Source organism: Lathyrus oleraceus, chromosome 6, assembly GCF_024323335.1.
Source record: "Lathyrus oleraceus cultivar Zhongwan6 chromosome 6, CAAS_Psat_ZW6_1.0, whole genome shotgun sequence".
In the NCBI taxonomy this organism is placed as follows: Eukaryota; Viridiplantae; Streptophyta; class Magnoliopsida; order Fabales; family Fabaceae; genus Lathyrus; species Lathyrus oleraceus.
This window is the reverse complement of record NC_066584.1, coordinates 324,338,432-324,354,864: the sequence shown is the minus strand read 5'-3', so window position 1 is coordinate 324,354,864 and position 16,433 is coordinate 324,338,432. Positions and strand designations below refer to the sequence as shown.

The 16,433-nt window shown below is 40.7% G+C and overlaps 2 protein-coding genes across 2 annotated transcripts; both read left to right on the top strand.

Moving 5' to 3' along the window:
* Positions 1-2,484: 2,484 nt before the first annotated feature.
* LOC127095461 (suppressor protein SRP40-like) lies at positions 2,485-7,393 on the top strand. Its single transcript, XM_051034146.1, has 6 exons — positions 2,485-2,589; positions 5,962-6,024; positions 6,120-6,206; positions 6,276-6,566; positions 6,638-6,886; positions 6,962-7,393. The coding sequence occupies exons 1-6, from the start codon at positions 2,485-2,487 to the stop codon at positions 7,391-7,393; spliced, it is 1,227 nt and encodes a 408-aa protein (XP_050890103.1).
* Positions 7,394-10,235: 2,842 nt separating this feature from the next.
* Positions 10,236-11,850, top strand: LOC127097730 (uncharacterized; the record flags this gene model as incomplete). The annotated part of the gene is made up of 2 exons (XM_051036223.1): positions 10,236-10,973; positions 11,046-11,850. Coding segments are annotated over exons 1-2 (1,332 nt in total), but the record flags the coding sequence as incomplete, so codon positions are not given.
* Between the last annotated feature and the right edge of the window lie 4,583 nt (positions 11,851-16,433).

Below are 16,433 nucleotides of genomic sequence, written 5' to 3'. Positions count from 1 at the left end.
GAAGGGAATTTTGGATTGTTTTCGATAGGATTTTTTCCTTGCGCAGGAAGTAATGATCGACACTCGTAGGCAGATCCTGGCTTTAACTCAGCCACGTCAATTTCTAATTTGGTCGATGAAGCATAATCAGCCTCATATATTGGATTTGTCGCGTCATAGTCGACAAACGCTACTTTTTCTTTCTTAGCCTTATTGTGTCTAACTTTTTCTAACCTTATCCGTTCGAGATGTCGAACTCTATCAGCCAATTGTGACATACTCTTCACAAAAGTTGGATCTATTTTCTTCCTAATGGAATAATCTAACCCCTCTGCAGCCATCTGAACAAGTTCATGTTCTGGCACTTGCGTAAAGCACCTGACCTTTAATGATCTAAATCGATTCAGATAATCGTCGATGCTCTCAGCAAACCTTCTCTTGATACTAGACAATTCTGTCAAACTAATTTTGGAGTGTCCTTCATAAAACTGTTCATGGAACTTCTTTTCTAATTTGACCCACAAATCGATTGAACTTGGGGCCAAAAGAAGTTAACCATGTGAAGGCAGCCTTAGTCAGAGAGGAGGGAAAATTCTTTACTCTCAAACACTCATTATGAGCTAAATCTCCTGACTCTGTTAGATATCTGACAACATGCTCTATTGTCGATTCACCAGATTCTCCCCCAAACTTAGTGTATTTGGGCACTTTCATTCCCCTAGGTGCCTCGGCTTGGAGAATAAATTCAGCCAACGGGGAGGCGTACAGTGGCCTTTGCAATGTGGCACCCATACCATTTCTAGCCATAATCCTTTCAACAATAGTTGTCAAATTATTTTCTACTGTTAAGTCTTCTTGTCGATGTTGATTGACAATTTGATCAGCATCCTGGTGTCGGTTAACCAATACCATTTGGTTACGTCCTGCGACTCTTGATTCAACGCCTTGATTTTGTTGGGGTCTAAGGATTTGTCCCTCGTGGACTGTCTCATCTTCTGCTGCCCCTATCTCCATCTGAACAGGAACAGTTTGCCTAACCACTTGTGCCATCTGTCGTGTCGGTGCCCCTAGAAAATTACACAAGCGCGTCAATTGATTCGCCACCTGCCTATTTGTTTCAGCAGATTCCTGTATCACTGGATTACAAACTGTACCCATTTGATTGGTCAACATATTAACCAACTCGTGGTTACTATCATCTATTTGCTGCCTCAACACTGCTATTGAAGTGTTCGACAGCGGCATGGTTCTGTTATGAGTATTACTCCTAATGTTGCCCCCTTGCATTGTTCCTTGCAAGGATGGATTCGTGTTTTGAGCGTTATCTAAAAACAATGTTGCACTTGATGTCGACTGATATCCTGGCATTAAGGAATACGACATTCCATAAAGAGGATCTGTGGTGCCAAAGCGAGGCACATAAGGTCTGAACGTCGTTATCGTTGATCCTGAACCCCCCAGTGGAGGTAGAGGAATTGATGTTCCAACCGCACCCGTAGTTGACACCGTTGAGGCTGCACTTGTCATCGGCGGCAAAGTGGCACCCTATGAGATTACTGTTTCTATAGTGGATAAAGTTCCTCGTGGTACTTCATATATATTGGAATCTGTCATTTTCAAAGTTTCTCGTGGCTTACTATATAGTTTGCCACTTCTAAGTTTCAAGCAATTTCGCAACTACGCTAGCACGGTCCCACTGGGCTTGCAATTTTGTTTACTGTGGAAATTGGTAAACAACCGCTGGTCCTCCCTAGGCCTTGAAACTAAGGGTTACTTGCAGGATCGACCAGTTGATCCTAAGACATGCCCTAGTGCAAGTGTGGCTTATTCAATTCGACGGAACAATTTTGTAAGGAACGACTCCTGACAAAGTATTGAGCAAGCGCAGGTTTTTCCACACGAACGGTTTAAACGACGCTATAGCCTATGGGTGACTCATGACCGACAGTGCTACAACATTCAAAAGACGTACACGACGAACACGCTTTTGGTGAACTCTATTATCGTAATAGAATCAGTGTCGACAGCGTAGACGACAACGTAAAGTGATAACTCAAAAGTAGATGAAACTAAAATAAAATGTTCAACGGGAACAATTGAAAAGTAAGGAAGTTGCATTGAAATAAATGTGGTGATTCACGTACATAGCACTCTTAAAACTCTTGCTTCCTCGCGCTGGGAATGAGAAGTTTCTTACAAGTGATTTTTAGTACAAGGTGAACACCCCGAGCCCCTCGTGGGATATCCTATTTATACTAAACTAAAGAAATTTCCTACAGGCTAAAACTCCTAAAAACTAGCAGACGTCGTGCCACACGATCTGCAAACCGCTCTATCCATGTTCTGCAAACTGCTTCATATTCTGGCGCTTTATTCTTCTTGTAACTGCTAGTCATTTTCCAATTTCAAATTTCTCCCGCCCAGGTATTTAGGGCGACACTATCTTCTATGTGTTTGGCACGATCCAAAATTCCTTAAGTCCCAAGCTTTATTTCAGTCGACGGAATGGCCTTTCGACCAAACGTGCTTCTTTTGTCGGCTTCATCCCTTGATAACTTATGTTTTTCTAAACTCTTGCTTATCTCAGGCACATCTCCACCCTTTGATGGGGTATACCCCAAATTCACAAGACCCTTTCATTAATTACGCCTTCAACATGCCTTAGAGATTTCTCATGGTAACACCCACAAACTGTGGAAAACTTATTATTCACTTTGCAACTGCAAAATATTGTGAATACAAAGTGTTATGAATACTCTATTCACCTTTGTTACAAAAATAAGAGTTACTCCCTCTATTTATAGATTTAGGTTAACTTGGACCTCAAGCCAAAGCCCAAACTATAAAAGCCCAAAATAGCTAACACTACTAAAGAGGCATAGGTGGTTTGACACTTCCTTACTCTGTCAAGCAACCTGATTCGACACAAGGAATTACAACTCAACACACCACCTAATTAATTGTGTCTAAGCTATCTACGTTCATCATAGCTCTTAGTCTTTTGAACACTTCGACATGCACTCCCTTTGTCATGATGTCTCCAATCTGATTCTTAGTTCTGCAGTGTTCCACATTCATCTTCCCATCTGCTACCTGCTCTTGATGATAATGGAACCTCATCTCGATGTGCTTGCTTCGACCATATGCTATCGGATTCTTCGCCAGATTCATAGCTGACATGCTGTCGATCTTCATGGTAATTTCTCCATGACTCTTTGCTGTTATTTCTTCGACCAGATTCACCATCCATGTTGCTTGGCATACACAAAGAGAAACAACTATGTATTTTGCTTCGCACGATGATAATGCCACTACTGGATCTTTTCTCGAACTCCAAGCAACTGGTGCACCACCTAGCATAAACACATAACCAGCTGTGGATTTTCGATCCTCAACATCACTACACCAATTTGAGTCGGTGTATCCCACTAATTTGCATTCTTTTCCTTCATCAGCTGCAGTAAACAAAATGTCATAGTCGAGAGTTCCTTTCAGATACCTCAGTATCCTCTTCGCCATTGCTAGATGTGATACCTTTGGCTTCTGCATGAACCTACTCACCATACCTACACTATATGTTAAGTCAGGCCTTGTATGATAAAGGTATCTAAGTGACCCAATAAGTCTTTTGTATTGGGTTGGGTCAACATCATCTTCAGCTGAATCTTTCGAAAATTGTAATCTGGTCTCAGCTGGAGTCGAAGTTTGGTTAAAACTTGCATCTCAAATATTTTGAGAATTTCGCCTTCATACCTTCTTTGGTGCATCATCAAACCTCTACCACTCTTGTAGAATTCGTTGCTAAGGAAATATGAAATGTCACCCATATTTGACATTTCGAATTCCTTGTTGAGATCACCTTTGAAGTCTTCGACCTCCTTCTTGTAACTACCTGTTATCAACAGGTCATCGACATAGAGACATAGTATAAGCAACTCACTATTGCTTCTTCTTACATATACTCCATGTTCGGATTTGCACTTCACAAATTCTTTCTCTCTTAGAAAACCATTTATCTTCTTGTTCCAAGCTCTTGGAGCTTGTTTAAGTCCGTACAAGACTTTATGCAGCCTGTACACCTTTCTTTCTTTGCCATGTTTCACAAACCCAGGTGGTTATGCAGCATAAACTTCTTCTTCTAAGGGGTTGTTCAGGAATTCACATTTCACGTCCATCTGACACATATACCAGTTGTTCATGTTTGCTAGACCAACAACCAACCTGATTGTTTCGATCCTAGCAACAGGTTCAAAAACTTCATCGAAGTCGATTCTTTCTTTCTGAAGAAATCCTTTCGCCACAAGTCTCGCCTTGTGTTGAGTCACTTATCCTCTGGGATTCAACTTCACTTTGTATACCCACTTCACATTAATTGCCTTCTTGTCTTGGGGCAATTCGACAAGTGACCAAGTGTTCATCCACTTCGAATCTTTCAATGCCTCAACGACATTGACAAGTTCGACATCTGCGTAGAAAGAATAACGTACCAGCTCACCTTCTTCATTGACCATATTATCTGATGTAATCACACATTCTTGCAACCTTGCAGGCATGTGTCTTGTTCTTTGAGGTCTGCTTGTGCTTGCTTCACCTCTGACTTCTTCCTGTCGAACTTCTCTTTCGACTTCACTAGCTGGTTCATCACAAAATATTCTCACTAAATCTTTCTTGATATTCTCAGTCCAATCCCATTCTTTAAGCTCATTTATGATCACGTCCCTGTTGATCACCACCTGCTTATTCACTGGGTCGAACAACTTGTATCCTTCAGTCGAATGATATCCTATTAGGATCATCTGACTCGACTTATCATCAAGTTTTTTCTCAATTTATCGGACACATGTCTATGTGCTATATAACCAAACACCCTCGGGTGACTCAAGCTAGTCTTGACACCAGACCAACATTCTTCTGGCGTGATTCCTTCTAGATTTTTCGTCGAACATCTGTTCAAGATATATGTCGCAGTCGACACAGTTTCTCCCCCAAATTCTTTGGGTAGATGCTTGCCTTTCAACATACTTCTAACCATATTCATGATGGTTCTATTTTTCCTTTCTGCGACTCCATTCTGCTGTGGAGTATAGGGTGGCACCACCTCATGCACAATCCCTTCTTTCACACATAATGCATCAAAATCTTTCAACACATATTCTCCACCACCATCAGTTCTCAAAATCTTAATCTTTTGACCGCTCTGCCTTTTGACCATAGATTTAAACTTGGCAAATACCTCGATCACTTCACTTTTCTTCTGGATCAGGTAAGACCACAGTTTTCGACTGAAATCATCTATGAATGTAACAAAGTATTTGTTACCTCCAATCGAAAACACCTGGAGAGGATCACATACATCAGAGTATATGACTTCAAGAATTGCCTTCGACCTGCTTCCTGCATCCTTACTGAAGTTGTTCTTATGCTGCTTTGCCTGCACAAATTCTTCACACACTTTGTTTGGAATGTCGATTTCTGGTAATCATGAAACCATATTTCTTCTCTTCAAATCTCTGATGTCTTTGAAATTGAGGTGGCCAAGTCTGTAATGCCATATCCATTCATCTCTGCTAGTTGTTGTTGCAAGGCACTTATGCTCCACCACATTTAGTTCAATCTTGAAGGTTCTATTCTGAGACATTGGAGCCTTCAAGATCAACCTTCCATTTGAGTCGAGAACTCTCATCATCTTGTCTTCAATCGACACCTTGTAGTTCTTTTCGACCAACTGCCATATGCTGAGCAAATTACTCTTCATGCCTGGTATGTATAACACATTTGAAATTACTGACCTCTTGTAATCTTTCCTCATAATCAGAACATCACCAACACCTTCAGCTGCTAGAGTGTTGTCATTTGCAAATTTCATCATGTTCTTCATTGAGGGCTTTATGTTGACACAAGAGGCTCAGGTTCGACTCTGGCTGAGTTGCCATTTCCTTTTGCCTCGGTTTTTATTCTTAGCCGTCATTTCCCTTTTTGCAGGATGCTCCTGAGAAATCCTCTGATGATGATGAGCGCCCTATTGCTCATGTCTTGAAAAACCCAGTTCTTAGGTATGCACCTACATGGAGCAGTTTCACTCATTCTTGTGATTTTTAAGGGAAACACTACATGGTCACTAACTTCTTACTCATGTGCAGGGTCAACCACGTTCGACAGACCCCACTGTCTCCTCTCACTCCAAAAAATCCAAAAAACACAAACGCTCTACCGCCACAGGATCTGAGGTATTTCTTGTCGGCTTGTTTGATCTTCTGACTAGAATATCTGCTTATAACCTCTCTTCATGTCTTCAGCCGACTTCCCATCCATCTTCTCAACACTCCCACAAATCCAAAAGCCATCAGGGCCACAAAAGGAAGAAGCACGATTCTCCCTCTAGGAGTGGTGAAACCAAGAAAAAGAGACACCATAAAGTGCTCACTCCAGAGGCTCCTGCTTTAGATGCCGACACTATTATGGTCGACACTTCCATTCTTAACAAGGCCCTTGATCCAGCTATGGGGGCTTCGCAGTCGACTAGCACCCCCGCTGTTGTTGTTTTGGGGAAAGAAAATCCAGATGCAGTTTCCCCTGCGTCGACACAGGTAATCACTTGTTTCACTGTCTTTTCCCTTGGATTATTGTACTTCTCTTACCAACATCTTTTTCCTTACAGCAGGCTGATGCTTCTGCTGAGCCATCTCACCCTGTCGCCGACTATACTCCTTGGTCGCCGGCTTCTTCTCCAGCTCACCCACTACAATCTGTCGACACCGTTGGTGAGTTCATTGGCTTCCCTATCCAGATTAGTGATAGTGACTCTAACTCAGTCACTAGTCCTGCAACATACACGGATTCCAGTTCGACTAGTTCTGACTCTAGTCTTTCTTCAGCTTCATTGCTTTTGCAGGATCCAAGGGGACCAGTGGATGTTGACACCACTAAAAACCCACCTTCTCAAACTACTCCTCTGTCGGCTGCTTCTCCTTCATCTTTCTAGGGGTTGGCGATAAAGCCTTCTGCCTTAGAAGCAATTGCTAGGATCCGTAACCTAGTGAGATCGCGTGATGCTTCTTCTGACTCTGAGCAGCTTCACCAGTCTGGCAAATTGGGTTCTGAGGCGACGAAGACCAAAGTTTTAATGGACAAAGTTCACTTTCACGCCTTGAATCCTGACCTCCCTTTTGTGCTCATGCATGAACCTGTTGTCGGTCTAGAGATCTTGCGCGTGCTTGCCCAACTTAAAGATCTTCAGCTCTCAGAATATGCCAAGCGTGCAACGGCCGCTTTAGAACAACTTCTGGTTCCCATGTTGCGCCATCTCGACAACGTTAGGGAAAATGAACGCCAGATTGCATCTACTGAGGCCTTTGTGAAGGAAAAGTGGGAGTTGGTGATGAATGCCGACGCAGAGGTCACTGTCATACGGTGAACTGACTTGGGGTGTTTTACTTTTAATCGCAATGTCGCGGATAGCAAGAGTCGCCACCGACTTTTCTTTTATCCAATAAGGAAAGGTGGAAAAGAACAGGAAAGACCTTAATTAGATTTTGGGTTCGGGAGGTACATTATACAAAGGGAAGGTGTTAGCACCCTTTGTATCCATGGTTATCCATGGGCTCTTAATTGCTTGATCACTTATGTTTGTCTGGAAAAAGTGGTTATGCATTGTTTAGAAAGTGTTTTGAAAAGAGAATTTAACTTTGTAATGATTCTTGTATGAATGTATACAAAGTGGTTATCTCGTTTAGTTTTGAAAGTTGTTTAGAAAAATATAACTCGGTAATGATTCTAGCATGAATGTATACCAAGTGGTGATTTTCTAAAAGATGTCTTGAAAAGGTGTGAGGTGTGAAAAGTATTTCGATTTGTGAGTAAGCAATTAAGAGTTATACCTACCCAAGGTCTTGATGGGCATTTCCTATCCTTGTGAGGGTAAAACTGTCCTTACTATTGAGAAGTAAGTAGTCTTATCCCTTTGGATGTAAAGGGACATTGTAGGATCATCGTTTGGTCATTGAAAGCAACGGTTGTAAGGATACCTTAGCATTCGAAGGGACTATCATCATTTAACCGTAGGCTACACCGAAGGGTCATCGAGGGACAAAATCATATATTCGAAGGCAACATCCGAGGGGCTATGATTTATTTTAGAGGGACATGATGATTTAATCGAAGGGTCTTGGCTAAGTGTATCCCCACATTCGCGGGACATGATCATAATACCGTAATACCGTAAAGCAACAAAGAGAGGTCCAAGATCACATATTCATAGGCCGTATTTTACAATCAATTAGGTAATTAGGAGGAATCCCCACATTAAAATTAATACATTAAGATCAATTAAGCAATTTAGGGTGGATCTTTGCCATAAAATTAATACATTAAAATCAGTTGAGTAATTTAGGGTGAATCTCCACAAGGGTATCCCACAAATAAAGTGGAATACCTAACAAGTAATCTTTTCCTGGGATATGTGAACCTTTACAAAACTCAACAAAACATGTCAGAACACCAAATCAGGGTGTAATCGAGGATTACACCATAAAAAAAGATCACAACAGTAAATAGGGTCGGGTAAATGATGCATGGCTATGATAAAACATGAGTGAAAAATCAGAACAGAAAAGTCAGCTACTGTCACGTTCGCTCCTGCCTCGCCAAGCGAATGTAACACCCCGATAAAAAAATAAGATAATTATTTAATTTAAGTTAATATTATATTTATTAATTTAATTAAATAATTGGAATTATTGGATTATTATTATTATTGGAATAATATTATTGGATTTTTATTATTGGAGTATATAAGTTGGAATAAGGAAAAGAGTTCTATTTTTTGGTAAAGAGGGTTTTACGTGAAAAGCAGAGAAGCGGCTGAAAAGAGGAAAAGGGCAAAGAGCAGAGCAAGAGGAAGAAGGTTGGAGAAGAGAGAAGCTTGAAGCTTAAAGATTCGCCGGATTAATTCAGGTAATGGGGGTTTATCGTCGTTTAATGGGTATTATAGATTAACATGTAATGGGTAGTGATAAACCGTTGAATTGACCCTAATTGGGATGATGAGTGCTGAAAATTTGTGATGAATAAACTGTGTTTAAGCTGTGATTGAATCGGTAATTGTGTGAGTCGTGATTCCCCGAGCGTATCGCTTTTTACGGAATTGGAATCGGAGGTCCGGAAGTCCTCCAACGGCGGAAAATGCGGAGAATTCTGCATTCTGCTTCGTGTTAGCGCAGGAACAGCTTTCTGTCTTGCGTTAACCGGTTAACCCAGGGCGTTAACCGGTTAACACTGTTGTGAGTTGTGGAAATATTGTTGTTCTGTCTGCGTTAACCGGTTAACCCAGGGCGTTAACCGGTTAACACTGTTGAGTTTTGCCAGAAAGCGTGTTTTGTCTGCGTTAACCGGTTAACCCAGGGCGTTAACCGGTTAACACTGTGGGAAAAGAGAAAAAATTGATAATTGAATCTTGTGTACGTTTTGGAATGGAATTATATAGTACTTAGTTGATGTCAAAGTTGATTATAAGTTGATTATGTTGAAAACATTGTTGTGTTGCATTTATTATCCTGTTGTCGGAATTTAAAGTCGTGTATGTCAAAGTTGATTATAAGTTGATTATGTTGAAGACATTGTTGTGTTGCTATTGTTATCATGTTGTCGGAATTCATATGCATTAAGTCGGAGCTTTGCTCACACCACGTTGGCCTGGATTGGCAAAAGTTGAAAGTTGAAGGCTTAAGCCTTGATGCCTCGTTAAATTGGCAAATTTTAAGTTGGGAGTTTTACTCCAAATGGTACCACATGCATGACGAGTCGAGTCTCATTAGAGTTGCATTTTGTTGGTTTGTTGTATGAGTATTTAATTTAATTGAGCAGTGGTGCTTGTGTTGATATTGAGTATGACGTTTGAGTTGATGTGCCGTTACTGAATGTGTGATGTGATTAGGGTGATTAATGTGTCAAATTACTTAACATGACATGATATTTTATAATGCTTATCATATCGATTGAGGAACTCACCCTTACAACTATTTTTCAGGTAACGAGCAGTGATTGAGTAGAAGCTAGTGCTTGGGGTCTAGTGTAGTCTCCTTAGTGGGTCATGCTCTGATAGATGTAACATCGGGACGGGATGTTTCACCTTGTTGAATAATTCTCATGTAATGTGTTACATGTGTTGAATGATCGATTTGATCTCTATCCGCTGCGTATTTTGCAATGCTTTATGTTTTGATATAATAAAAGAGCATGACAGTTATTATGACGAATGGTGTGAAATGATTGTGTGACACCCTTAATTGCGTATTACTCTGATTGATATATTGTTATTCTAATTAAATATTTGGGGAATTTTAGAAGGGTGTTACATTAGTGGTATCAGAGCAGGTCGGTCTGTCCGGCCAGTTGTCGTGTCGTTACTGTCTAACAATTGTGTATTGTTACTAATCTAACTTTTAAGTTGTGTTGTGGTGATAAGTTGAAATGGCTGGAAGGAATGACGCTGCAATGGCTGCCGCAATGCAAGCGATGGCACAAGCTGTGCAGAACTTGCCAAATGCTGGTGGAGATGCTGGATCACGTAGCTTGGCGACTTTTCAAAGAGAGAATCCGCCGGTGTTTAAAGGGAAGCATGATCCAGATGCAGCCTTGGGATGGTTGAAAGAGATCGAGAGAATCTTCCGTGTTATGGATTGCACTCCAGCTCAGAAGGTTCGGTATGGTACTCACATGCTAGCAGTCGAAGCTGATGACTGGTGGCTAGAGACTCACGAGAGGTTGACCGTGGCAGGTGAAGTCATTACTTGGGATGTATTCCGTAGGGAATTCATGAGAAAGTATTATCCGGAGGATGTCCGTGGTAAGAAAGAAATTGAGTTCCTTGAGCTGAAGCAAGGAAACTTGTCTGTCACTGATTATGCTGCAAAATTTGTGGAGTTGTCCAAATTTTATCCTCATTACACTGGTGCTGGTGCTGAATTTTCAAAGTGCATCAAGTTTGAGAACGGACTGTGCTCTGAAATTAAGAAGGCTGTTGGGTATCAGAAGATACGCATTTTTACTGAATTGGTGGATAGCTGCAGGATATTTGAAGAAGACAATAATGCTCATTACAAGATTGTCAGTGACCGCAGGGGCAAGCAACATCAAAATCGTGGCAAGCCGTATGATGCTCCAGTGGGAAAAGGGAAACAAGGAGCTGCTCCGGCTCAGAGGACTAGTAGGGGAGGTGCTCCTACTGGTATAGTTTGCTTCAAATGTGGTCAGGCTGGTCATAAGAGTAATGTATGCACTGCTAAAGTAAAGAGGTGTTTTCGCTGTGGTAAGACTGGCCATGCAATAGCTGATTGCAAGCACAAGGAAATGATTTGTTTTAATTGTGGCGAAGAAGGGCATATTGGAAGTCAGTGTCAGAAGCCAAAGAAATCTCAAACTGGAAAGGTGTTCGCATTTACCGGAACTCAAACCTCCAGTGAGGACAGACTTATCCGAGGTACATGTTTCATAAATGGTACTCCTTTAATTACTATTATTGATACCGGTGCTACACACTGTTTTATTTCTGCTGACTGTGCTCGAAGACTGGGTTTAAAATTGTCCGCTTTGGATGGTGAATTGATTGTTGAGACCCCAACTAAGGGATCAATAACTACTTCCTTGGTGTGTTTAAATTGTCCTTTGTCGATCTTCGATAAAGATTTCTATGTTGATTTAGTATGTTTGCCGTTGGGTGGGATGGATGTAATTCTTGGTATGAACTGGTTGGAGTATAATTATGTTCATATAAATTGTCATCATAAGTCGGTGAGGTTTTCCACTCCTGAAGAGGAAGGAGTTGACTTATTACCTTTCAGAGAATTGCGAAAATTGATGAAAGAGGGAGCTCTGATGTTTTCTTTGATGGCGACGTTGTCGGTTGAGAGTAAAGCTAAGATAGAGGAACTGTTAGTGGTGAAAGAATTCCCTGAAGTTTTTCCTGATGAAATTCCTAGTGTGCCGCCAGAGAGGGAAGTTAAATTTACTATTGATTTGGTGCCTGGTACTAGGCCTGTTTCGATGGCACCGTATAGAATGTCGGCATCCGAATTGTGTGAATTAAAGAAGCAATTGGAAGACTTACTTGAGAAGAAGTTTATAAGACCAAGTGTGTCACCGTGGGGAGCTCCAGTGTTGCTAGTAAAGAAGAAGGATGGTAGTATGAGGCTTTGTATCGATTATAGACAATTGAATAAAGTAACGATCAAGAATAAGTATCCACTACCGAGAATAGATGATTTGATGGATCAATTAGTGGGTGCTTGTGTGTTCAGTAAAATTGATTTGAGATCGAGCTATCATCAGATCAAAGTGAAAGATGAAGACATCCAGAAGACAGCGTTCAGAACTCGGTATGGACATTATGAGTATTCTGTGATGCCTTTCGGTGTGACTAATGCGCCGGGAGTATTTATGGAATACATGAATCGTATTTTCCATACTTATCTGGATCATTTTGTGGTAGTATTTATTGATGATATTTTGATTTACTCTAAGTCCGAAGAAGAGCACAAGGAACATTTGAGATTAGTGTTGGATGTTTTGAAAGATAAGAAATTGTATGCGAAGCTGTCCAAGTGTGAATTTTGGTTAAGAGAAGTCAGTTTTCTCGGCCATGTAATTTCAGGAAAAGGTATTGCTGTAGATCCTTCCAAGGTAGAAGCTGTATTGCAATGGGAGACTCCTAAGTCGGTTACCGAGATTAGAAGCTTTTTGGGGTTAGCTGGATATTATAGAAGGTTTATTGAAGGATTTTCTAAGTTAGCACTTCCGTTGACTAAATTAACTTGTAAGGGTAAAGCTTTCCTGTGGGATGTTCAGTGTGAAGAGAGTTTTAATGAATTAAAAAGGAGATTGACGTCGGCGCCGGTTTTGACTTTGCCAAATCCGGAGGAACCGTTTACAATCTACTGTGATGCTTCATTGATGGGCTTGGGAGGTGTGCTCATGCAAAATAATAAAGTGATTGCTTATGCGTCGCGACAGTTAAGAATTCATGAAAAGAACTATCCTACGCATGATCTTGAACTTGCTGCTGTGGTGTTTGTGCTAAAAATCTGGAGGCATTACCTTTATGGTTCCAGATTTGAAGTTTTCAGCGATCATAAAAGTTTAAAGTATCTTTTTGATCAGAAAGAGCTGAACATGAGACAACGTAGGTGGCTAGAATTGCTTAAGGATTATGATTTCGGGTTGAATTATCATCCAGGAAAAGCAAATGTTGTGGCCGATGCTTTAAGTAGAAAGACCTTGCATGTGTCAGCAATGATGATTAAGGAGTTGGAATTAATTGAGCAATTTCGTGATATGAGTTTGGTTTGCGAAGTAACACCGCAGAGTGTAATGCTAGGAATGCTAAAGATTAATAATGATTTTATGGATAGTATCCGAGAGGCACAGAAATTGGATGTGAAATTAGTAGATATCCTTAATCGTTGTGGTCAATCAGAGAAGAGTGACTTTAAGATTGATGCGAGAGGTGTGTTGAAATTAGGGGAAAGAATTTATATTCCTGATGACGCGATTTTGAAAAGAAGCATTCTAGAAGAGGGTCATAGAAGCAGTTTGAGTATTCATCCAGGAGCTACTAAAATGTATCAGGATTTGAAGAAAATATTTGGTGGCCCGGAATGAAAGAAGATGTGGCTCGTTTTGTGTATGCGTGCTTAACTTGTCAGAAGTCGAAGATTGAGCATCAGAAGCCTGCTGGGTTGATGCAACCGTTGGAAGTTCCAGAGTGGAAATGGGATAGCATTTCTATGGACTTTGTAACGGGGTTGCCTGCTACTTTAAGGGGGCATGATTCGATTTGGGTGATCGTTGATAGGCTCACGAAGTCGGCTCACTTCATACCTATTAACATCACTTACCCAATTGCGAAGTTGGCAGAGATTTACATCCGAGTAATTGTAAAGTTGCATGGTGTTCCTCTGTGTATTGTGTCGGACAGAGATCCGAGGTTTACATCGGGATTTTGGAAAAGTCTGCAAGATTCGTTGGGCTCTAAGTTGAGGTTGAGTTCGGCATATCATCCTCAAACTGATGGCCAAACTGAGAGAACTATTCAGTCATTGGAGGATTTACTGAGAGCTTGTGTTCTTGAACAAGGAGGTTCGTGGGACACTTATCTTCCATTGATCGAGTTCACATATAATAATAGTTACCATTCTAGTATCGGAATGGCGCCTTTTGAAGCATTGTATGGTCGTAGATGTAGAACTCCGTTGTGTTGGCACGAATCTGGTGAGGGTGTAGTACTTGGACCAGAGTTAGTTCGAGAAACTACCGAGAAAGTGAAGTTTATCCGAGAGAAGATGAAAGCTTCTCAGAGTAGGCAGAAGAGTTACCATGACAAGCGGAAGAAGGAATTAGAATTTCAAGCTGGTGACCATGTGTTTTTGAGAGTCACGCCTGTGACCGGTGTTGGGAGGGCTTTGAAGTCTAAAAAGCTCACTCCTCGCTTCATTGGTCCGTATCAAATCTTAGAACGGGTTGGAAAAGTTGCTTATCGGATGGCATTACCACCTAATCTTTCGAATTTGCATGATGTATTCCATGTGTCGCAGCTTCGGAAGTATGTCTCAGATCCGTCTCATGTGGTTAGTATGGATGATGTGCAAGTGCGGGATAATTTAACAATGGAGACAAAGCCTGTACGAGTTGAAGATCGTGAAACAAAGACTCTTCGAGGAAAAGAGATTGTGTTGGTTAAAGTCGTTTGGTTGGGAGCTGCGGGCGAAAGCATGACATGGGAACTTGAGAGTCAGATGAAGGAGTCTTATCCGGAGCTATTCCCTTGAGGTATGTTTTCGAGGACGAAAACTCTTTTAGTGGGGGAGAGTTGTAACACCCCGATATAAAAATAAGATAATTATTTAATTTAAGTTAATATTATATTTATTAATTTAATTAAATAATTGGAATTATTGGATTATTATTATTATTGGAATAATATTATTGGATTTTTATTATTGGAGTATATAAGTTGGAATAAGGAAAAGAGTTCTATTTTTTGGTAAAGAGGGTTTTACGTGAAAAGCAGAGAAGCGGCTGAAAAGAGGAAAAGGGCAAAGAGCAGAGCAAGAGGAAGAAGGTTGGAGAAGAGAGAAGCTTGAAGCTTAAAGATTCGCCGGATTAATTCAGGTAAGGGGGGTTTATCGTCGTTTAATGGGTATTATAGATTAACATGTAATGGGTAGTGATAAACCGTTGAATTGACCCTAATTGGGATGATGAGTGCTGAAAATTTGTGATGAATAAACTGTGTTTAAGCTGTGATTGAATCGGTAATTGTGTGAGTCGTGATTCCCCGAGCGTATCGCTTTTTACGGAATTGGAATCGGAGGTCCGGAAGTCCTCCAACGGCGGAAAATGCGGAGAATTCTGCATTCTGCTTCGTGTTAGCGCAGGAACAGCTTTCTGTCTTGCGTTAACCGGTTAACCCAGGGCATTAACCGGTTAACACTGTTGTGAGTTGTGGAAATATTGCTGTTCTGTCTGCGTTAACCGGTTAACCCAGGGCGTTAACCGGTTAACACTGTTGAGTTTTGCCAGAAAGCGTGTTTTGTCTGCGTTAACCGGTTAACCCAGGGCGTTAACCGGTTAACACTGTGGGAAAAGAGAAAAATTGATAATTGAATCTTGTGTACGTTTTGGAATGGAATTATATAGTACTTAGTTGATGTCAAAGTTGATTATGTTGAAAACATTGTTGTGTTGCATTTATTATCCTGTTGTCGGAATTTAAAGTCGTGTATGTCAAAGTTGATTATAAGTTGATTATGTTGAAGACATTGTTGTGTTGCTATTGTTATCATGTTGTCGGAATTCATATGCATTAAGTCGGAGCTTTGCTCACACCACGTTGGCCTGGATTGGCAAAAGTTGAAAGTTGAAGGCTTAAGCCTTGATGCCTCGTTAAATTGGCAAATTTTAAGTTGGGAGTTTTACTCCAAATGGTACCACATGCATGACGAGTCGAGTCTCATTAGAGTTGCATTTTGTTGGTTTGTTGTATGAGTATTTAATTTAATTGAGCAGTGGTGCTTGTGTTGATATTGAGTATGACGTTTGAGTTGATGTGCCGTTACTGAATGTGTGATGTGATTAGGGTGATTAATGTGTCAAATTACTTAACATGACATGATATTTTATAATGCTTATCATATCGATTGAGGAACTCACCCTTACAACTATTTTTCAGGTAACGAGCAGTGATTGAGTAGAAGCTAGTGCTTGGGGTCTAGTGTAGTCTCCTTAGTGGGTCATGCTCTGATAGATGTAACATCGGGACGGGATGTTTCACCTTGTTGAATAATTCTCATGTAATGTGTTACATGTGTTGAATGATCGATTTGATCTCTATCCGCTGCGTATTTTGCAATGCTTTATGTTTTGATATAATAAAAGAGCATGACAGTTATTATGACGAATGG

Coding starts and splice junctions, on each gene's coding strand:
- LOC127095461 (XM_051034146.1), top strand. CDS start 2,485: ATGGCCTTTCGACCAAACGTGCTTCTTTTGTCGGCTTCATCCCTTGAT. Junction 2,590..5,961: donor CATCTCCACCCTTTGATGGG/GTATACCCCAAA, acceptor CCCTTTTTGCAG/GATGCTCCTGAGAAATCCTC. Junction 6,207..6,275: donor CTACCGCCACAGGATCTGAG/GTATTTCTTGTC, acceptor TCATGTCTTCAG/CCGACTTCCCATCCATCTTC.